We start from the raw sequence: 23,829 nt of genomic DNA on the forward strand, positions 1-23,829 counted from the left end.
GCCCTGCAGAGGTGGGAGCCAGACCTCTGAGAAGGAAGTGCTGGCCAGTTAGTTCTGCTCTCTCTAATGGAACGTGATGTGGTTGGTTTCGGGGATGTGAAAAAACAGCTACAAACTAGACCCAGGTCCCACTGCCCGAGTAAAAAAAAGCAAAAGGAAAAAAAAAAAAAAAACGGGGTGCCTGGGTGGCTCAGTTGGTTAAGCATCTGCCTACGGCTCAGGTCATCATCTCAGGGTCCTGGAATTGAGCCCCGCATCAGGCCCCCTGCTCCACGGGAAGCCTGCTTCTCCTTTCCCACTCCCCCCTGCTTGTGTTCCCTCTCTCGCTGTGTCTCTCTCTGTCAAATAAATAAATAAAATCTAAAAAAATTAAAAAAAAAACAAAAGCATGCAGTTCAGATAATGATACACACAGAAAACAAAACAAGGGAAAGATCATGTCCCTTCTCACTGTCCAGGCCTTTTAATATTTCCTAATGTCCTCTATTGGCAGAAGGAAGGCAGCAGGCGGGGAACAAATATGTAGAGCAGGAGTTGGTTGGCATACTGCGACCCAGTTGGCAGCTCATTTTTTGTATGGAGTATGAGGTAAGAATAGTCTATGTTTTTAAGGAGTTGTGGGGAAAAAAAGAATATGCACTAGGGATCATATGTGGCTTACAAAACCTAAAATATTTACTAAGCTTTACGTGTGTATGTGTCTGTGTGTGAATACACATGCACATATGTATACACTATTAACATATATTATTGCATATTAATGTGTATTGACATATATACATTACTTTACAGAACAAGTTTACCAGCCCCTAGTGTAGAGCCCAAGGCCCAGTATCACAAAGCAGAGTACGGAAGTGTGAGTTAGGAGAGGAGCCAACAGCTTCATGACTAACGTGATACCTGATTCTCTTGGTGGGGTACACGAGAAGATCTACTATTATCATGAGATAATCCTTAAATAGGATACTTAAAAGGTTTTGTAAGAGGATTCTGGAAACAATGCCACTCACTGAGAATTTAGGAATAGCAGTTCATAGTCTTCTTCCCTATTCAAGAATTTAAGCCCTAAAAAGCAAGAGATTGAAGAGTACTTTAGTTCTCTCCTACTTTCGTTCCCATATGCTTTTTCTCATAGACCAGAATTGTCTTTTCTGACTTTGACTCTACTCATTTCATTGTTACTCATACAGGGAACTTTCTGTTAAATTTCCAAAATGGAAAGCACAGTGATCAAAAAATAATGACGGAAAATAATGATAGCTAAAAAGAGATTTGTAAAAAAAAAAAAAAAAAAAAAAAAAAATTACTTCCCCCAAGGTGAAGCATGAAAAGTGAACACATACAATACTGACTTTGATAAGTTAAAGACACATTGTTAATCCTGGAACAATCCCTGAAAATACATAAACAAACAAAAAGAGGTATAAGGCAAGAAGTCAATAAAGGAAATAAAATCAAACATTAAAATTTTTTTTCAATTAACCCAAAGAAGGCAGGAAAAGAGCAACAAAGAAAATACAAGAGATTAAAAATTAATAGCAAGATGATCAACTTAAACACAACCATGTCAACAACTACATTAAATGAAAATGGACTAAACACCCACAATTAAAAGACAGAGATTGTAATACTACTTAAAAAATAAAACACAAAAAACAAGACTCAACAGTATTTTACAAATACATACAGATGCAGAATTACAGTCCAGAAAGGACCCTACTATATATGCTATCCTCAAGAGACACATTTTAAATGTAAAGAAAGAGATAGGCTGAAAGTAAAAGAACTGACAAGCTTAAACAAACTACTCTCCCTAAGGAGGAAAATTATAGTTCAGTCCCATTAATGGCAAATATACAGGAAAGGCAGAATGTCTTCTCTGTGAGAAATGTGTTTTATATACAGATCTGTCACTCCATCTTATCTGGTTATCATGCTGGACTAAACTCTCAGACAAAACCGACTCAATTTCCACCAAAGCTCAAGCCGTCCAAGCATTAAAAAGGGTGGAGATGAAAACCTAAAAGAATCTAAGTGTTTTACTTGCCTTTCTCATTTTTAAAATAAGCAATTACTGGGCTGCAAAGAAGAACTTCCCGGAAGATAACAGCTACTACTGTTGTATATCCTCCTTTATGATGTGCAATTCTGCACATACACGCATTTGCAAAATATAAACTGTGATATGGATAGACAGTTTCTGTAAAGGGAAACAATATGCCTTAAAAGGAAATGATCATATGAGTATATGAAAGGTTATGCCACGCACACAGGCAAAAGATCCATGACAGACTTCGCTTCATTAAACATATATTTTCCTAAGTAATGATTTTCCTGAATTGCTGCTCAGTGATTCAGTGGTGATTACAAGATATTACATGCAAATGAAGTAATCCAACAACGCAAAGCACAAATTAAATGCTATGATAACTAAGATCAAATGACTGATTTTATTTTTCTATGTAATTACCTACTCTTCTTCCTAAACTGGTAAGGGGCTCTCTCTCAAGCCAAGATACTACTAAATTCAACTATTTTAAAGATGAATTCATGGTCACCATCAGGGAACATCATATAAAGGGAAAAATCACCAAACTAACTAACTAAATCAAACAAATAAAATTTTAATTATGCAGTAAGTGCTTATCTATGGGAAAATACTCAAGAGTTTAATTTTTTAAAATATTTTTAACCTACATTAAGGTAAATGTGACCCTGAATTACCTTTTTTAAAAAAATTTAAATTCAATTAGCCAATATATAGTACATCATCAGTTCCAGATGCAGAGTTCAATAATTCATCAGCTGCCTATAACACTGAGTGCTCATCATCACATCATGGGCCCTCCTTAATGCCCACCACTCAATTACCCCATTCTCCCACCCCCTTCCCCTCCAGCAACCCTCAGTTTGTTTCCTATAGTTAAGAGTCTCTCATGGTTTTTCTCCCTCTCTGATAACTTCTCATTCAGTTTTCCCTCCCCTCCCATGATCCTCTGTACTGTTTCTTATATTCTACTTATGAGTGAAACCATAGAACTGTCTTTCTCAACTGACTTATTTCACTCGGCATAATACCCTCCAGTTCCATCCACATAGATGTAAATGCTAGTATTCATTGTTTCTGATGACCAAGTAATATTCCATTGTGTGTATATACCACATCTTCTTTATCCATTCATCTGTCAATGGACATCTCAGCTCTTTCCACAGTTTGGCTATTGTGGACATTGCTGTTAAAAACACTTTGGGTCACTACACTTGTATCTTTGGGGTAAATACCTAGCATTGCAATTGATGGGTTGTAGGGTAGCTCTATTTTTAACTTCTTGAGGAACCTCCATACAGTTTTCCAGAGTGGCTGTACTAGCTTGCATTCCCACCAACAGTGTAAGAGGGTCCCCCTTTTTCCGCATCCTCACCAACATTTGTTGTTTCCTGATTTGTCAAGAATTACCCTAAGTCTTGCACCTACCATTCTTCTATTCTTCTAAGCTGTCAAATATATTGCTAACACTATAAATTTCTAATTCATATTATAAAGTGCCCCCTACCAAAGGAGAGCCCATAAGCTAACAAAGCTATATAAATTTTATAAAAAAAAGACAACTCTATACAACCGTATCAAACCAGTTTTGGTCCCTAGCCCTAAAATCATGTAATACTTGTGATATTTTGTTTTCATAGGTTTCCAAAATGCTTCCAAACAAAGTCCATCCCATTTAGCAATTCTAGAGTACTGGCTGATACTTACTGTGCTAGAAAGAGAACAACCCAGGCAACCCAGGTATCAAAGGCCTCTAAGCATAGTAAACCAGCAATTCTAGTATTAGCTAACTAACTTATATGTGGCATGGGCTGCATTCCTGTTCCGCTGCTCCTTTAGACCTTTACCTTGGTTTCAACTTTGCTCAAGTCTTTAATTCATAAAACTAAAAATACCCTCATTAAAACATTCCCCCGAGATCAATTTTTATCTTGAGAAAAATATTTTACAGCAGATAATTTATAAGCATCTATGATGGATGGTTTTAATTTTATATTCGTTGAGTTTTTCTTTCAAGATTTTATTTATTTATTTGACAGACACACAGCGAGAGAAGGAACACAAGCAGGGGGAGTGGGAGAGGGAGAAGCAGGCTTCCCCGCGGAGCAGGGAGCCGGATGCGGGGCTCGATCCCAGGACCCTGGGATCATGACCTGAGCCAAAGGCAGATGCTTAACGACTAAGCCACCCAGGTGCCCCTATCCGTTTTTTAATGCTGATGATATTCATGCTCTAAGAATGAGCTTACCTACCTGATTTGCACACTGAAAGGACAAAGGAAAAGGTAGTTGAAGAGTAGGGGGAAAAAATGCACCCTCATTTTTTCACATATCAGAGTATGAACTCTCTGATTACAGACACAAATTCTACAGTTCAACAAAGACTAATATAAAACAGATCAATGAATTAACTGTAACCTGGCAGAGTTTCTGCCTAGATCACGTTATTACTAGGTAAAAGACAAAGGGCTTGGGCCTGACACAAAATAATAAAAGGCCAATAGGATCCAACACAAAACAAACTTGCCAAAACCAGTGCAGTGTCATTATCAAAAGACCACATGGGGGGGGGGGGGCGCGCCTGGGTGGCTCAGTCGTTAAGCGTCTGCCCTCAGCTCAGGTCATGATCCCAAGGTCCTGGGATGGAGCCCCACATCAGGGCCTGCTTCTCCCACTCCCACTCCCCCTGCTTGTATTCCCTCTCTCACTGTGTCTCAGTCAAAGAAATAAAATCTTAAAAAAAAAAAAAAAGAATCATATTGAGGGTAATTTGTTCTAGCTGCAGCTGTAACTCTGCAAATCTGAACCACGGGCCCAAGTATAACTCATCTCTGAATAGGACATTCTATCTAGCACCATCCAGGTGAGAGATCAGAGCAAAAGAATCGAAACACAGCTAGAATGGGTTCTTAAAACGTAACTATACAGATTTGAACAACTCAAAGGAAACGAAATACTGAAATAAGCCACGAAAGCTTTCAGTAATCTAAATGCCTAATTTTTCCAGTCCCTTTAGGTCATAAGGAGTTACAAGGTGAAGAAAATAAACACAGATTTTTTAAAAATTCCATCCTTTAAAAAAAATTGTTTTATCTATATTTTGGGGGGCTTAGAAAAAAATGCTATCACCATAAACCCAGGATAAATCGATTAGCTTTCTCTTCTACTTCCAGGCTTCAAACATCAGTGTTCAATAGTTTTAACAAGCCCAGTGATCAGGTACGCCTGTCCATTAATTACCTTCATGTCATAGCCATATGTCTCCCGGATATCTTCATCAGAATCTGTTTCTTCATCATCATAGTCCATCGTTTGTCGAGGGGAAGAAGATACACTGCTCACCACCCGGTTAAAAGCAGATTGCTGGAAACTAGGTAAGTGTCCCTAAACAACAAACAATTCCAAGATGAACAGAGGGACATACTAAATAAACAAGGGTAATGAATGTGCACTTAAGACCACCTAAATGTAATGAACTTGCAAAGTGGCCAACAAAATTCAACAGTTAGTACCGATCAAATTATTTGGTTATGATGCCAAGGTCCATCTCAATGATATTTCCAGGTAATGGTTCACTAAAATGACCTAGGTATATACCCAAAAAAATCCTATAGGTGTATCCAGAAAGATGTTATGGATAACACAGCTGCTGGCAACTTGCTGTTGTTTTCCTAATCAGCTGATAAGATATGTTTGATTTACTATTTACACACATAATCCCATGAAATAAAAAAAAGAAAACCCTAAACTTGCCTGCAAGTCTGGATTAGCAGCTGCTTTCTGGAGTTCTGCACTGATGATCTTCTCAGTCTTTTCTCGAGCTGCCTGCTCCACCATGCGCTGGCTCAACACAGACAGTTTGGCTAGGGCAGAGGACAGTTCATCTGTGGCTAGGGCCTGCCGTGCTCTATCTTGCCAACTCATAGCTCGTTCTGTCAAACACTGCAGGGCCTCTCCTTCGGGCAAACGTACAGGCAACTTCTGAAGGGATACCAGGAGTGAGAGAATAGTCTCTAACCTTGGCCTTCGAGACCGCATACAAAGAGGGCAAAGGAATTTTACTTCTTTAGCCTGCCAGCTAGACCCTTTTTTTTGGGAACCTGATTTAGGAAGGGGAACACAGCTGTTATGGAACCAGTCTTTGCAGAGCTCACACTGTAGCATAAACCCACTGGCTGTCTTGCGGCAAATGCAAAATTTTACTTCTTCTATGCGGTCTACCATTGTCATCTTGGCTAGGTTGGCTGCTCTGAGGGAATGCATGGCTTCAATCTCTTTTTGCTCCCGTTCTTTGAAAACCGCCACCTGTATACAACAAACATTTAATTAAAAAGAGTCACTGCAAAATATTCCAAAAATGCCAAATCCTCAGAGCTGAGGGATCATCTCCACGTTGTGCCCTCATTGTAACAAATTATTGTCCTTAAAAACAAACATTTATCAATCATTTCCTGTAATTTGGGTGCAAACATTCCTCATCTGTGAAATGGGCAAAGTGCTACCATATTTGGACAATTTATATCAGTAGGGTACTTTGAACTCTTCTGTAGGGTGCAGTAGAAAGATAATATGCCTTGGAGTCAAGCAACCTGAGCAAAAAGCCTGGTGCTTGTACTTAGAAATGGATGATCTGGCGCACAAGTTTTCTGAATCTGTTTTCTGAAAAATGAGGATACCAACCAACCTCATTTTGTTGTTTTGAGGATTAAATAACACATGAAAGTGCCTAACTTGGTGCCTCACACAAGGTAAACATCCAATAAATATTACTTCCCTATCCCCTTGTAATTCCTTCCCTGGGGGTGACTTCTATACAGTCAATTCTTTTTTCTTTTTTTTTTTTTAAGATAAGCTTTTATTTTTTTTTAAAGATTTTATTTATTTATTTGAGAGAGAGAGAATGAGAGACAGAGAGCACGAGAGGGAAGAGGGTCAGAGGGAGAAGCAGACTCCCCGCTGAGCAGGGAGCCCGATGCGGGACTCGATCCCGGGACTCCAGGATCCTGAGCCGAAGGCAGTCGCTTAACCAACCGAGCCACCCAGGTGCCCAATTCTTATTTCTTTCTAAACAGCCTCTCCAACTCATGTAGAAGTAGAATAACAAAGTCTGATGGCCAATTATAACAAGGTTTTATGTAATTCATTTCAAAAAAATAAATAAAAGTAAACAATTTAATTATCAGGAACACTGTCAGTATATTTTCTTTTTCAAACTGTGGTAACTCTGAAACAATTTTGAAATAATTTCCAGTTCTATTCATCTGGCAAGACTGACCTGTTAGGTAGGCTCGCTAATAAATCATTTCTACTGGCCTCAAAACAGGATCATTTGGGGGCGCCTGGGTGGCTAAGTCAGTTTAGCATCCAGCTCTTGGTTTCAGCTAAGGTTGTGGTCTTGGGGTCAGGGGATTGAACCCTGCATCAGGCTCCCCCCTGTGTGGAGAGTCGGCTTCCCTCCACTCTCTCCTTCTATCCCTCCCTGCCCCGCTCATGCATTTGTGTGCTCTCTCTCAAATAAATACATCTTAAAACAAAACAAAACAAAACAAAAAAACCCAGGATCATTTGTAGGCAGAAACATCTGTTATCAAGTGACTTAATGTATGTAATTCCCTACTGTTACATACAGTCCAAACTCATTTTTTATTTCTCTTTACATCCTCAGGCTCGTAGTCATCTTCACACATTCCTCCTCCTCTCCAAAACACCCATCATTCTAATGAGTTACAAGTATTTTCCTGAGCACTCAGTATATTATGAATGAGACTAAGAAGAGAAAGGAGATATTTTAAATAGCAGCTGGTATCATTAAACGGATATAATTCCTTTTAAAAGCACAGGATTAAATGTCACAAAATGCTATTAAATTCTAACCCAGTAATCACATTCCTAAGAGCCAAGTATAGGAAAATAATTTGAAAAAAGTTAAAGACTTTATAAAGAAGTTCACGTTATATTATCCATAATAGCAAACATTAGTAATAATGAAAATATTTGATGTATCAGAAAAGTGTTAAATTATGGACAATTTGATGGAATATTAGACAACTATTAAAACAATAATAAAGAACAGAGATATGGAGGGGTGCCTGGGTGGCTCAGTTGGTTGGGCAACTGCCTTTGGCTCAGGTCATGATCCTGGAGTCCCGGGATCGAGTCCTGCATCAGGCTCCCTGCTCGGCAGGGAGTCTGCTTCTCCCTCTGACCCTCCTCCCTCTCATGCTCTCTGCCTCTCATTCTCTCTCTCGCAAAAAAAAAAAAAAAAAAAAACAACTTAAAAAAAAAAGAACAGAGATTATGGAAAAGACAATTTTAGGGAGAGAGCAGACTAATAAACTTCGATTACAAATACAAAAAATGAAATATTTTACTATAAAGCCAAAGTATACACAAATAAAAATAGTTAAGAACATTAAAACCAGTGCATCTGCTAATATCCTCATAGAATTTTGTATTCACGAAGTAGACTCAAAATGCATTACATAATTTCTTACCACCATAGCTGTATCTCTGGTTTCCTCCAATCCTTCCTCCAGATCACTCAGAGGTTCAAGGTCCAGATCCTTTTCTTTTTCTTTTTCTATTAGTTCTTTTACTTTTTTCCTTCTGTTTTTACCACTCCCGTATATACCAATGTCAGTCCGGGGACTTAGCACCTACAAAAATAAAACCAAACACTGAGTTCTAGTTTTAAAAAAAAAATCTTAAAACTGAAAACAATAAAAAGGAACCATTTACTGACCACTCATCTTGTCTGAGGCACTTTCTTATGTACCTTCTACACACACCTAACTCAAACCTTAAAACAACCCTCTGTAGTAGGTGTATCATCTGTATTTCACAAACCAGGGAACTAAGGCTCAGAAAGAAAACAACTTACCCAAGGACACAGGCTTAGCAATTAGAGAGCCAGTGCTCAACATGAAAGTACCTTACTCCAAAGCCTATGCCCTTTAACTACTAGGATGTTCAACTGCTCAAGATGAAAAGGGTAAGGAGTATAAAATATTTCAAGGACAGAATCCATTAGTAACAGAGATAAGATCCAGGCTGATTACTTTATCTGGACACAGTACAAGATGAACTGGAGATAAGTCTGCCTAAGGCTCCAGATTTCCAGTCAACATTTGATATCACTTAATAGGAATCACTTATATAACCATGACCAGATAAACTGAAAACAACCCTCACCAATAAAACCCCTACCTACAGGTATTAAATTACCAACTGTTCTTTACCTGCAACAAGGTATGGCTAGAATTCTTCTTAAGAAAGGTCCGCCCGGTCCGTTCTCTCCATGCCCGTGCAGCTGCTACTTGTGATTCTACCTGGGGCAACGCATCCAGGCGCACAGGGATAGGTCGCCCTTTAGCAGATAAGCTCTCCAACTGCTCCAAGTAAGCATAGTTGCTGCCACTCTGAAAAACAAAAGTGCATTCTCACACAACTTGCACTTTCTTATGGAGTCTATCTAGTGATATTGGTTGGAAGATCTTACAAAGAGTTTAATGTTAAGTTTTTTATTAAGTGTTATTCTTTAAACTTAACTGTATCTCTTGAACTAATAGAGCTTCCAATGTCCTTTTTAAAAATTCTGTAAGTTCATACCGTCAAAGATTTTTATTAATTAATGAGGGAACCAGTTAAGACGTAAAAATCAGTTCAAAAGAATCTAAAGAACAGACATATAGGGGCACCTGGGTGGCTCAGTCGGTTGAGCGTCCGACTCTTGGTTTCAGCTCAGGTCATGATCTCCTGGTTAGGAGATCAAGTCCAGTGTCCAGCTCCCTGCTCAGCGGGGAGTCTGCTTCCCTTCTCCTACTCCCCTGCCCCTCTCCTGTTCACACACACACTCTCTCTAAAATGAATAAATAAATCTTAAAAAAAAAAAAAAGAACAGACATATATAAATACAATCAGGAATGAGAAGAAATTTGCTAATAGATGGAAACAGATATTTAATATCATATGGGACAATTCAATCATCTTTTCTACCATGGGGAAATAAATTGTTCTGTTATAGATAAATTTAATTTTCTATGGACATAATTCATTTGTATTACTATCATTTTTTAATAATTGACAGAGTTGTAAAATAGCCTGGTCAAAGAAAATCTACAGCACACACTCCTAGAATGAGATAATCCTGGAGAGTTCACCAGACAATATCCAGTACTCCACAAAAAGGACATCCGGTAATTTCTTTTGCCTATTTCAAAGTCTTTCAAACTTTTCCAACAATTACAAAGCAGTATTTTAGTTCTGATAACCACCTCCATTTTATGTTACATAAATACAGATGAGAACAGATATTTGCCTAAGTCACAATGGTTCAGTATTTCCATGTAATGAAGTCTTTAGAACTATTACTGCTGTAAATTTACTAAATAAATCATTATATGAGGTGAGAGGGTTAGTAAGTAATCCATTCCAGGGATTTGGCAAGAACAGCTGAAGTGGGTTGGCAGCCAACAGGCAGTAATTCAGATAGCTTAGATTGGATGAATCTCCAGGCAGACAGAACACATAACCATTCCTGTAAGAAACTGTATATATGTCCTTAACATTCACTGTTACTCAGAGGCCCTGAATGAGGGAAAGGCATAGTTACATGCTATAAATAGACATTCCAATAAAAGGTTATTTCCTATGTTAACTGACTCATTTGCCTATAAATTCATTTTGAAAGTTATACTGAAACATGTGGAAAAATAAAGGCAAAAAACTTAAGTGATTTTTTTTTTTAAAGTAGGCTCCACACCCAATTTGGGGCTTGAACTCACAACCCCGAGATCAAGGGTCACACACTCCAATGAGTGAGCCAACCAGGTACCCCAACTTAAGTGAAATTTTAATAATAATAATAATAATAATAATGGGAAGGTTCTAGCCCTAAGAGATATTATAATGGTATAATTAAATCACTGTGGTATTAGGATTAAAGAATAGTGAAATGGAAGAGAAAAGAAAACTCAAACAGATACAGTTGAGAAATACCATGTTTACTGCTACTCCTTCTTGTACCCAACTATAGCTGTTTGACTAGGAAAGACCTCCTGGCTAAGACTTGACTAACCCTGCTCCCAAGCGCTGTATCTTAAAGAAGAGTCTGCCTGTCAACAGAAGTTATCCACTTACTTAGAAACTACGAGTCAGTCTCCCCACTGAAGGGAGGGCTTGGCAGAGGGCAAGTCCTTCAAAATTATAGAGGAAACACAAGACAGCCATCTATACTTGTAGACTTGGTCTTGTGGTCATAAATTAACAGCCAACCAAGGGTTATCAAACATTTGAGGACAACCAACCTCCTCAAATAGGTTAAAGATGAAACAGAGGAGCTGTCCTGATGAAAACAGAGATAATTTTTTTTCTTCCAATATTTTATTTAAATTCAAGTTAGTTAACATATAGTGTAGTACTGGTTTCAGGAACAGAATTTAGTGATTTATCACTGAGAGAGAACACCCAGTGCTCATCACAACCCATGCCCTCCTTAATGCCCATCATTCATTTAGCCTATCCTCCCACCCACCCACCACCCCTCCAGCAATCCTCAGTTTGGAAAACAGAGATAATTTTTTAAATAGCATAGAAATATGCAGCTAAGAAGCTCCCAGAAAAAGTTAACTGAAAACAAACTAAAACAGAAGTCATTAGAACTTGACACCTAGAATATGTTCTTCTCTTGGGACAGCCGAGAGTTGGTTTCATTTTCTTTGGATATAATTCTACAATAAAGAGTAGGTACATCCTCAATACTGAAAATGCTGCAAGGTTTTTGTAATTCAGGAGGAATATTATATATTGTTTTAAATTAAAATATATAATACATGTCTTTCTGAGGGCCAGGTACTGTCTTTATACCCTTCCCTCACATTTCTACTCCCAAACAACTAGAATACCTACCATGAATGTTACGGTGTTCAGTAATATTAATTTCATTTTCTTTTTTCTGCCTCTTATTTTAAAATTTATTTGCACACATGGCAAAGATTCAAAGAATACAGCAGGGAATAAATTCCCTATTGCTAAGAGTTAAATAAATAGCTAATTCTGTCATCTTTCATAGCAGGGAGTCAACAGAAACAAGTAACATTTAAATAGGTAATATTTATTTTGAATGCAAAATCAGAAAGAACTGAATTTTAAGCACTATTATTTATTATGGTTATTCTACTCTAAAGAATTAAAGGCTTAAAGGATTCATCTGTAAGAGAGCATCACCCAAATGGTGGGATACTTCAAGAGGCTCCTTACCTGAATAGCTTCCACTTTAGCCGTCCATTCTCGAGCCTTTTGTAATGCTTCTTTCAGGGACAACACATTGGGTAGAAAGGCTGGAATGTTCTTGGCTTCATTCACTATGCTTTCTAAACTTGCCACGCTGTGCCGTGGTCTTAAAAAAAAAAACACAAAGATAGGGCAGATACATGAGGAAAAGTCAAACTGCTACCAACATTTAAATAACATTTTAGAATGTGCATAGAAATTTCATATACATGATTTCATTTAGTTCTTACCACATCCTATAAGGGAGGTAAAGCAGCTATTACCTTTATTCCCAATTTACAAATAAGAAAACCTTAACTCAAAAATCAATTATTTTCCCAAAGTCATTTAATACAATGAATGGCACAGCTGAAATACTGATTCAGAATGAGTCTCAGATCCCTTGCTCTTTTCACTACACTAAACTGGATCTATTTTAGTTCTCCACAATATCTGAAATTGTCAGAGACACGTATCAGCAGTGTGGAAAGCAATAGTCTAGAAGTCCAGTAATGTTGACCATATACATTTAATTCAACTACGTTCAATACCACCCAGTTAAAAGATGAGTAAGATAGACCTTATCCTCAACAAATCAGAATAAAAGATAAGAATTAAACATGTACTGGGGACGAAGAGCAAATCACTACAGGCTCACCACTATGGGAAGTTGTGATTAATTCTGCTTAGAGGAGCTGAGGCTTTGAGCTGAGGCTTAAGAAAGTGTGACTTTCTCAAGTGAAAGGTTAAGGAAAAAAACCCAGGAATATAATGAACAAAGACATGAAGAAACATTTAAAAATAAGTTAGAGGTCCTGGAGCACCCGGCTGGCTCAGTGGGTAGAGCATGTAGCTCTTGATCTCAGGGTCAAGAGTTCGAGCCCCACTTGAGGGTAGAGATTATATATATTTTTTTAATTTAAAAATTAAATCTTAAGTGGTGGGGGGTGGGAGGGATAGGGTGGCTGGGTGATAGACATTGGGGAGGGTATGTGCTATGGTGAGCGCTGTGAATTGTGCAAGACTGTTGAAGCACAGATCTGTACTTCTGAAACAAATAATTCAACATATGTTAAGAAAAAAGAAAAAGAAGAAGATAGCAGGAGGGGAAGAATGAAGGGGAGTAAGTCAGAGGGGGAGACGAACCATGAGAGACGATGGACTCTGAAAAACAAACTGGGGGTTCTGGAGGGGAGGGGGGTGGGGGGATGGGTTAGCCTGGTGATGGGTATTAAGGAGGGCACGTTCTGCGTGGAGCACTGGGTGTTATGCACAAACAATGAATCATGGAACACTACATCAAGAACTAATGATGAATGTGTGGTGATTAACATAACAAAAAAAATTTTTTTTAATTAAATCTTAAAAAAAATTAGTAGTCCAGTTTAAGATGGGAGCTGGTGTGAGGTAGGAGTTAAGAGCAAGAAGTGGGGAATTTGACAGGAAAGAAAGATGCAAAAAGATGTAAGAGGTCTCGAGAGCCATGAATTTTGCCATGGAAGCAACAGGAAGCTGAGGGTGGGAACAGTTTCATTATCCATGAATCCTACTATGTGCTAGGCATTGTGGTAGGTCCTGGAGATTATTAATATACAGGAGTAATAGAGCCCTTGCCTCATGAAACGTTTTAATCTTGTGGTGGTAGAGGGGGATTATTCATAGCACTGTAAGACGCTATCAAAATATACAGCAGGAGGACCCTAAACTAACTCAGCAGGTGATGGAAGGATTCCCACAAGTGACTTCTAAGCTTTCTTATCCTTTTTGAATAGGAGTGAGTCAGGAAAGCTGGGACCAGAGGCTGGGTAGTGGTACACCATAGGGGATGGGCAGAAGGGAAGAGTGTTCCAGAGGAGAATAAAATGAGCATGTGCGAAGGTCCAGAGACAAGAAAGAACATGACATATCTGAGGAAAGCAGGGGGATCACTATGCTTGGAACACAGAATGCAAAGGAAGAATGGCAAGGGATGAGGCTAGATCCTTAAGCCCTTGCTTAAGGGCTAAATTACAGATGGTCTTATGAATCAGATGAAGGACTCTAAATGTCATCCCCAGGGGAATGGGAAACAGTGAAGGGCTCTAACCAAGGGAGTGAAAAAGCCACACCTGTATTTTAGGAAAATACTAGTTGCAGTGTAGAGAATGTGAGAGAGCAGGGTGAGGTCACGGAGCCTATGATTTAGGCCAACGATGACAGCACCCCAAAGAAGAATGGAAGTGATAAACATTGAGGGAGTATAATCAACATGACTTGGTAGTTAACTGAGGTTGAAGGTATGTAAATGGAAAGGAAAGGTCAAAGTTAATTTCCAAAGCTTGTTTAAAGGAGGGGGGAAAAAGGTGTAATTCAAAGAAAAAAGGAGGAAAGGAAGAGATGATGGGAAAGAGTTAATGAATCCAATTCTGGATATGGGGAATTTGAGGTACCAAAAGGACATCCGATGGAACTACCTAATGGGCAGATGGTATCTATGAAAACTATGTTATAGATGAGAATTTGGAGTTAATGAGTATAAAGATGGCCAATGGAGCCACAAAATATATTAGATGAAATTTCCAGGGAGATGTACAGAGTGAAAAAAGAAGTGGTCTAGGCCAGAATCTTGAGGAAAGGCATTATTTGAGAGGCAGGGAGAGAAGGCCAAAAGCAAAGAAGGAGGATATTGAGAAAATAGTGGTCATGTGTTAACCAATGCTAAGAGGCCAAGAACATTGTAGATGTGTTTCAGAAAGCTAACTTTGACAGAAGTTAGAAAACAAAAGATTCTACTTTCCACTATCCCCACCAAACCCTATCACCCTCTGTATCTTCACTAATTTTATTTTCTTCATGACACTTAATTATCTGAAATTCATTCATCCATTTGTTCATTCACTTATTCACCTCTCCCTCCCCACTAGAATGTTGGCTCTATTTTACAGCAGGAACTTTGTGGGTCTTTTCCCCTACTATCTCTATTGCACTTAGAAATAGTGCCTGGCATGTAGTAGGTACTCCATAAATACGGAATTGCAAAGATTAAGGGAAAACACAAGAGCACCATAACTAAGTCAGCAACAATGGAATTGAAAAAGACAGATATGAAAGACATTTTGGAGGCAAACTCATTAAAACTTAGTGATTGATTAAATGTGGAAAAATGAGAGAAAGTAAGTTTTCAAATATTACTACCAATAAAATCTCATTCTGTAGACTACAATAAGTTGCATCAAGTATATCAAATCATGATTTTGCATTCCAAAGTTATTTAACTTTTCCCATTTAATATGCTCCTGGAACTGTCATGAATCTGAAGACACAGAGTAATTTGACGGTTTCAAACAAAAAGCTATGGATACATTTTAGTATGTATTCTCCATGACAACTAGAGAGCAAAATATCCAGCAAAAATATATGCAGCCTTTTCTTGATTAAAGAGAACTGTGTTCACTGAATTATCTAAGGCTTCTCCTATCAACTGAACCAAAATAAGTGGCTGGCAAAGTAGTTAAGTACATGAAGACTTTGGAATGAAGTGGAAGACCTTGGAATGAAGTGGAAAAGGCTTTAAATTTGAGCTGTGTTGGGGCACCTGGGTGGCTCAGTCAGTTAAGCGTCTGCCTTTGGCTCAGGTCATGATCCCAGGGTCCTGGGATCGAGCCCCACATCGGGCTCCCTGCTCAGCGGGAAGCCTGCTTCTCCCTCTCCCATTCCTCCTGCTTGTGTTCCCTCTCTCGCTGTGTCTCTATCAAGTAAATAAATAAAGTCTTAAAAAAAAAAGTTAGTTGTAATACATCCAGAGAGACACTTATAAATAAATAAATAATCGATCAATCAATCTGACCTGTGTATTTAATAACTATGGACTCTAAGTATGCCAGGTTCTTCATCCTCACAAGAGAAGTTATAGATCTTAATTTTAGCTAAAGAAATACTTTCATAGAGAACATTACAGTCTAATTAGTTGATATACAGTCAAGTATGGTGAATGCTTTACTGAAATCTCAAAAATCCAATGGGAGTGCCAATGCTAATACAACTGCATAATGTTCTCCTTTCTTGCTTCTTCTTTCCCACTACTTTCCTACATAAATCCTCCACTCCAAGAAAGCCCATTTAACTTTTGTCACCTAACCCTATATATATATATATATATTCCTTAAACTTAGCTTGATCTTTCTCTCACGCCCCTTCCACTTCAATCTCACTCATGCTTCAAAGCTCTACCTAAAGTTCTTTCTTTTCTCTCAAGCTTCTCTTCTGACCACCAAAGGTAACAATGACCTCCCCTCCTCTGAATTCCTATAGCATTTTTCTGTACCTCTCAGTTAATAACATATTGCAGTGAGCTTTACATTTCTTAGCTCTGAACTATAGTATAGGTAATGGGAAGGTTCTAAACAAAATAACTACTTTGTTTCACTTAAAGTACCTAGCAAAGTACTCTGCACTAGCGTGCACACAATATCTGAAACTGTTTATATGCAGACCTATTTGATAATTAAGTGGCTGCTCAGGGAAGGCATAAAACATCTAACTAAATATTTAATGAAACAGAGCCTTATGTTCCTCCTTCGGTTCTACCCTTAGTTGTTAAAGACGCAACAGTCACCAATATATGTGTTCACCTTGCCTGTAGGCAGACCTTAGCCTTTTCTTCCCATCGCTCAGAGACTGTAAGGAGCTCCTGTAGTTCAGCCATTGCCTTCTCCACAGCATGGTGGGGTGCTAATCCCACCCCAGAGTCTATCAGTTTCTTCATGACATCCAAAGTGACCTGTTGTGGATCTGACAGGGTCAGTCTTACTTCATCCAACCATCGAGCCTGCTGTAGCTCTTGCTTTAGTCGGGCCAGTTCAGGTAGCTCCACATAGAGACTAGAGCCCATGTCTATCAACATTTGGAGTTTGGAAGAATCTGGGGTTTCATCCATCATGGCCTCTTGAGCACGTTCATGAAACTCTTCCACATCATCCAGCAGATTCTGAAAAAGTCAAAAGAATAAAAATAAAAAACAAATTTAAAAGATACAAAATGAGTTTGGAATAGACACAGTTCAGGCAAACTATCAGATTCTAGACTATCCAATAATCTCACCATTATAGCACCAGATATGATAGTTAAGAACATAATTATGCTTCTTTGTAGTTACTTACACAGACTTACTTTAAAACATGATTAATTCATTCAAACAATATTTAATGACTACGGACTTAGAGCAGCCACTGTTATAAGCACTAAAACATACAAAGTCCTTATCTTTAAGGAATGTATTTTATTTTTTTTAAGTTTGTGGGGTTTTTTTTTTGACAGAGACACAGCGAGAGAAGGAACACAAGCAGGGGGAGAGGGAGAGGGAGAAGCAGGCTTCCCACCGAAGCAGGCTTCCTGCCGAGCAGGGAGCCCGATGTGGGACTCGATCCCAGGAACCTGAGATCATGACCTGAACCAAAGGCAGACGCTTAATGACTGAGCCACCCAGGCGCCCAAGGAACATATTTTAATATAAATAGTCACACTGAATATATGAATAAAATGTTCCAGTTAGTTTTAAGTGCTGTGAAAATAAAACAGGGCAACACAATAGAGAATGACCAGAAGGGGTGGGCATATTACTTTGCAATGGTGGTCACAGAAAACAGATGAACTGAAACTAAAACGAGGAGTTAGAGGTGGGAACTATATGAAGATCTGGAGGAAGAGCAGTTCAGGCACAGCGGATAGTAACTGCAAAAGCCTTTACAGAGAAATGTCTTGCTCTAAAGTGGATGATGGGGAGCAAAGTGGAGAAATGCAGTTAAAAAATAAGCAGAGGTCAGATTACATAGTGCCACATAGATGAGAAGTTTAGATTTCATTCTAATGGCTTTGGGGAAGCACTGGAGAATTTTAACCACACAGAAGTGATATGATTTGATTTATAATTTACATGGTCACACTGGCTACCGAATAAAAATAAACTGTCAGGGACAAGAGAAGAAGAAGGGAGACGAGGTAAGAGCCTATTACAGTGATCTCAGGGGCAGAACTTAGAGGTTTGGAGCACAGTGTAAACAATGGAGATGATGGCAAATGGTTCACTTTGGGAAACATTCTGAAGATAACGGTAGCACTTGTTTAGAGACTGGATATGGGGTATAAGGGAAATAAAGGAATCAAGGATTTTTGATTCATTAAAAGGCTTTTAAGATGCCTTTTAGTCTGCCATGGGATACACAGAGTATGCAACTGTACGTACAAGCCTGTAGGAGAGAGCAAAGGCATTGAGAGTTGATGATCTGGGGATCAACAGGATACAGGTAATACTTAATGTCACTAAACCAATAAGATGTCAGGACCTAAAGAAAGAGCTGAGACTCTTAATACACTCCAACACTTAGAAGTCAAGCCAAGGAGAAAACAAACAGCCAAGAACACCGAAGAGAAGGAGCTGTGAATGAGTGAAGAAAACTAGAGCGTGTGATGTCACAGATGTTCAGAGAATAAAGTCTCTCAGGAAGAAAGAGCAGTCAACTACCAAAATGCTTCTACGACATGGAATTAACAGCAGAAACACAACCGATACTAGATTTCACAAGCTGACAACCTTTTTTTTTTCTTAAAGATTTTCTTTCTTTCTTTTGACAGAGAGTGAACACACAAGCAGGGGGAGTGGCAGGCAGAGAGAAAGGGAGAAACAGGCTCCCCACTGAGCAGGGAGGCCGGGTGATGTGGGACTCAATCCCAGGATGCTGGGATCATGACCTGTGCCAAAGGCAGACGCTTAGCCGATTGAGCCACCCAGCCACCTCAAGCTGATAACCTTGATAAAAACCATTTTAGATACCCTGCCCATGGCCAAATCACAAAACACACCACAAACTATCAGAGGATTAAAACTATGCTGATTAATATATTTGATAGACACTTTTTGAGACTGTGTACAAATTCAAGAAACCATCAGGGATCTAGTAATTTCAGAGCTCACATTTTTAAAAGCTCATGAACTAATAACTTACTGATACATTCAGGTTCTTTTAACTATTTTCTTGCATTTCAATTACATCTATGCTAAATGGGGATTCTGATCTAGATTAATGCAGAAAAAAATTCTAAACTAACTACCCTTGGTTCCAGAATTTTAAAAGGAGAATTAAAGGCTAAGAACGAAACCAGGGGATTCTTACTGCCTACTGAAAAACTTCAAACAGCAGCACTTATGTGACAAACAAACAGAATAAAAAGCTAGTCTAGACACACTGTTTACCCAAAACAGAAACCCAAACTACAAAGGATATTACCCAAGAAAAGAATGTAATACTCCACCTTTACTTGTCGAGCTTGGTTGATGACACATGGAAGACTAAAAAGTTGTTGGACAAAGGCCTTCAATTCTTCCACTGTCAGTTTGGTCCGAGTCCTCCCACTATCTGGGCTCTGCCTGATGTGAAATAATATCGAGACATAAGTAAGAAAAATCCATAGTCATCTGATATCAAAGGGGCTTCTAGTCTCTCTAGAATTCTAACCCAAGCTATCCCAGAATGTGAGTGTTTGAGAGGTTCCACTGTAATGGTGATCACTTCCAAATTAGGTTTTTACCTCATTAGTTAATGACTCAAAGATTCAACTCTCCAAGTTATAGTTCCTCCAATCTTGTAAGTATTGAGCATTTGAAACAGTCAATAAATTCCTCAGAGTAAAATAGTATGTTTGTTAATAGAACTAAATCTTCCACTTCAAAAAGCTTAAAATGTGGAACAAGGGCCTTTAACTTGGCTGGGGGCTAATAAGCCCCTCTGAAACGGATTCAGAATTGTATATGTATGTGCATTTTTCTAAGAAAAGGGTCCCTACACTTTTGCCAGATTCTTCAAGGGGGTTAGTGACCCAATGACAGGTGAAAATTCCCTGATCAATGCTTCAAAGAAAGGTTCTCTAATCAAATGTACAAATAAAAAACGTACAAAGTAATTTAAAACCCAATGTGAAGGGCCACAGCAAAAGCCGTTCAGATACCAGGAAATCGTTGGCATGAATACGAAACAATACCACAGAAAATTTAACACGTGAATTCCATTAAATTAAGGGCACATACTTCTACACGTAATAACACAGCCTCTCCAGCATCCCTCAAGGTTACTCTTTGCTGCCACCTGCCTTCAGCGTGTAGTATCATTTATTTATTTACAAATATTTATTGCACATCCAGTATCTGCCAGATACTGTTCTAAGCACAAGAAATAGAGCAACGAGAAAAGGATAAAAAAATCTCCAACATTCTAGTCTAGCAGGTGTCTAGTGGGACTGGGAAAGAAAGAAAGGATAATAAATAAATTAGTATGTCAGGAAGTGACAGGGCTAGGAGAAAAACAGAGCAGGAAAGAAGAATAAAAAGGCTGCAATTTTATAAAGGGTTGTCAGAGAAGGCCTCTTCAAGAATGTGTCAGCTATCTGAAAAAGACCTGAAAGAAGTGAGGGAACAAGCCACCTAGATATCAGGGAAGAGCACTCAAAGAGCGAAGAATTAAGAAGGCCCTAAGCAGAACCGAGCCTGCCGTGTATGAAAAGCACAAAGGGGAAGAGGACTGCAGAGTGGAGCAAGAAAGAAGGGACAGTAGTAGGAGAGAAGATTGGGACATGATTGGAGGGAGGGTGGGAGGGGAATGGCCATGACAAGAGCTCAAAGATAATATAGGGAGGGGCCAGCAAATAAACAAAACCAAAAAACCCCACAGGAAACCACTGGAGAACTCTCCTTAGTCTTACCTGTGTTTCTGCTTTTTGCTCAGAAGCAGCTGAGCCACAGAAGCGCAAGTCTCAGCTTCTTTCACAGCATCTCTGAGTTTTCTAAAGAGATCATTCTCTGGGTATTTCCTATCCTCAGCATCTTCCAGCATTACTCGTAATTCAATCAAATCTGTAAAAACAAAGCTATATACTATGACCACAGACATAAAAAGTCATTTAAAAATACTCACCAACCTCTCTCAAGTTAGTCATCAATCTATTAGTGGAAACACTGCAGCTCTAAAAATCTCACCACTGCAATAAAAGCTTAAGAGCAGGTGCTCATTCCTAATCCTTACGGACAATTTCTCTCCAGGAAGGTAATTCCTTTTTCTTAATTAACCTTCAGTGGCAGTCCACTGGTAATAATGGCTCCCCAAAATACGTATCTACTGCCAAGTTAGCTATCTGTCCCATTTTATATTAACTTTTTATGTAAAAGAGAATTCTCAAATAGAAAACTAAATCTATAGTCAGTCAACCAACCCATTAGTCGCAAATCGCATATGAAGCCTACAATTTTTCCTTAATGGAGGAAAAGCACATAAAACAAAACAAAGCCTCTTTCAATGTGACAATAATTTCAGTATATGCATACAAAAGGAGGAAACTTAACCTTTCTTGTGGTTGAAGTTGGCAGATAATGCTTCTGTAACACGGCTGACCCACGTGTCATAGGATTGTGCCCTGACCTTCACACCATACAGAAGAGAAGGGAGGTCCTCTAATGGGTAACGGTACCTAAAAACAAAGAAAAACAAACAAAAAACACAGAAATTTAAAACTTTGCAAAAAACCAACAACTTGAAATAAATTTTAAGTACAATCAGCTTAATACAATGACCAAGGAAATAGGGTCTTAAATCAAAGCCACCCACAGAGTTTTAATGCAGGGAGAGACAGGGAACATGTGAAATCAATTGATTAAAAAAACTAACATTTGTTGTCAAGTTTAGGGCCAACTTTAAAGGACTCGTCCTCGGCAGGGAGGCAGAGAGACAAGGAAAAGTTACCAGTGCACACATGGGGAAGGGGAATTACAAAGAACAGTGCATTTGGTTTTAAAAGAAGTAACAAGTTTTACAAGAAACGTAAGGATACCTAAGACATTTCTTCTGCATCGGGCAGGGGCACAGATCAGTTGGATGGTAGAGACACACAAGGCGCTCAGGATTACAGGAACATGTGAGAGCAGAGAGAAAACATGTGGTTCTGCAAGCTGAACACTGTCGCTCATCATCAGGAACAAGTTCAAATACTTCTTCTTCTGACATTAGGACACCCTGAAATACAATTCACATCACTACATCAAGTCTTTCTAGGCTCTCAAGCATCAAAGAACTTAAAGTTACTAAATTTTTTTCTACAGGTAAATCTGACTTAAGATATATACACGGGAGGTAAAATGACACATCAAAACACTTTCTAAAATTAATCATTCTTAATTTTTTTAAAGTGGGAAAGACTAAACCTTGGTGTGGAAGAATACACATCTGACTGAAACAACTATTTTTTAAATGCAAGGAACTTACTACTACAAATGTCAAATCAGTCATTGTTGAGGGGAAGGAGGGAAATTGTAATTGGGAGGTACTTTTGGGGTGGCTAACAAAGTTCTATTTCTTGACCAGAATTGTGATGACAACAAAGTTTACTATATAACAATTCATGAAGCTATATATTGTTTCATATGATTTTGTCTTCTCCTTAAAACAAGAAAAAAATTAAAAAATTTTTTTTGTCCCAGGGATAATACACCCCTGAATCCTGAATACAGATATATTAGTTATCAAAGATCCAAAAAATAACACTAATAAATACAGATGCAAAGATAAAGTAGTAAAAATTAAACTATGCAAATCAAAATAGAATCTACTTCAGCAAGACATCAAAAAGGTTAATTAAATTCAATCTGCCAGCTTAGTAAGAGCATTTGAGTGCATTTTATAAAGACTTCCATTTAATACACAAGAAAGCAAACTTTTTTCACTTACCCAAGGTAAAACCCCGAAAATTTATTCACTGGCAGACACAATTCAATTCTTGCAACACAGATTTTGTTTTTGATACTGGTTTTAATCTACATGTCTCTTAACTATGCTCTCATATCTTCCCATTTCTCATATTAGCATTTAATATTTGCTTTAAAAATTATTTCATGTAAAAATGGTTCCAAAATGCACTGCAGGTATTTCTTAGCTTACAAGAATTTACACAGTGTCAGAACAGCTGGCAAACAGGACATTAATACATCGAGATCTGGGGCACCTGGATGGCTCAGTCAGTTAAATCGGCGTGGGATTCTCCCTCTCTCTCTGCCCCTCCCCCCCACGCTCGCTTTCTTTCTCTCTCTCTCGGTCTCAAATAAATTTTACACCAAATCCTATATGCTTCAGGAACCCTTAGCCCTAGAAGATACTCTGCAAAAAACTTAGTCTACGGGGAAATGCTATGTATTACTATATCCCCCACAATTTAAGAGATTATCAATGAACACCAGCACGTCATAGAAGTTTTACAGTAAAGAATCATTTATTATTTCTTTATCCCCAGTTGATTTTTTTCTTAATCTACCATGTCCTAAGCTTTGCTATCACAGAACAATTTTTCCTTGTAATGCTTTCTAACATTACAGCTCAGAAAATTATAAATTATTAGGAGGAAGTGGAGAGAAGAAAAAAGAGATACAAATTAAAAGGCTGTTTGAAATAACCAAGGTGAGAAAATTAAGGAATGGAACTAAACAGTAGCAGTAAAGAAAAA

The 23,829-nt window shown here is 38.4% G+C and overlaps 1 protein-coding gene across 1 annotated transcript in view; it reads right to left on the reverse strand.

The window, feature by feature from the left end:
- KDM5A (lysine demethylase 5A) overlaps positions 1 to 23,829 on the reverse strand; it is a 94,728-nt gene that overhangs the window by 17,578 nt on the left and 53,321 nt on the right. Inside the window, exons 15-24 of the mRNA XM_027592596.2 lie at positions 22,168 to 22,349; positions 21,683 to 21,807; positions 21,046 to 21,196; positions 19,603 to 19,717; positions 16,926 to 17,281; positions 12,304 to 12,442; positions 9,285 to 9,464; positions 8,541 to 8,702; positions 5,800 to 6,351; positions 5,287 to 5,430 (exon numbers count right to left, since the gene is read on the reverse strand). Of these exons, the coding sequence (XP_027448397.1) occupies positions 5,287 to 5,430; positions 5,800 to 6,351; positions 8,541 to 8,702; positions 9,285 to 9,464; positions 12,304 to 12,442; positions 16,926 to 17,281; positions 19,603 to 19,717; positions 21,046 to 21,196; positions 21,683 to 21,807; positions 22,168 to 22,349 (2,106 nt within the window). The remainder of the gene's footprint in view (positions 1 to 5,286; positions 5,431 to 5,799; positions 6,352 to 8,540; positions 8,703 to 9,284; positions 9,465 to 12,303; positions 12,443 to 16,925; positions 17,282 to 19,602; positions 19,718 to 21,045; positions 21,197 to 21,682; positions 21,808 to 22,167; positions 22,350 to 23,829) is intronic.

This window comes from Zalophus californianus, chromosome 9 (assembly GCF_009762305.2).
Source record: "Zalophus californianus isolate mZalCal1 chromosome 9, mZalCal1.pri.v2, whole genome shotgun sequence".
NCBI classification, from domain to species: domain Eukaryota; kingdom Metazoa; phylum Chordata; class Mammalia; order Carnivora; family Otariidae; genus Zalophus; species Zalophus californianus.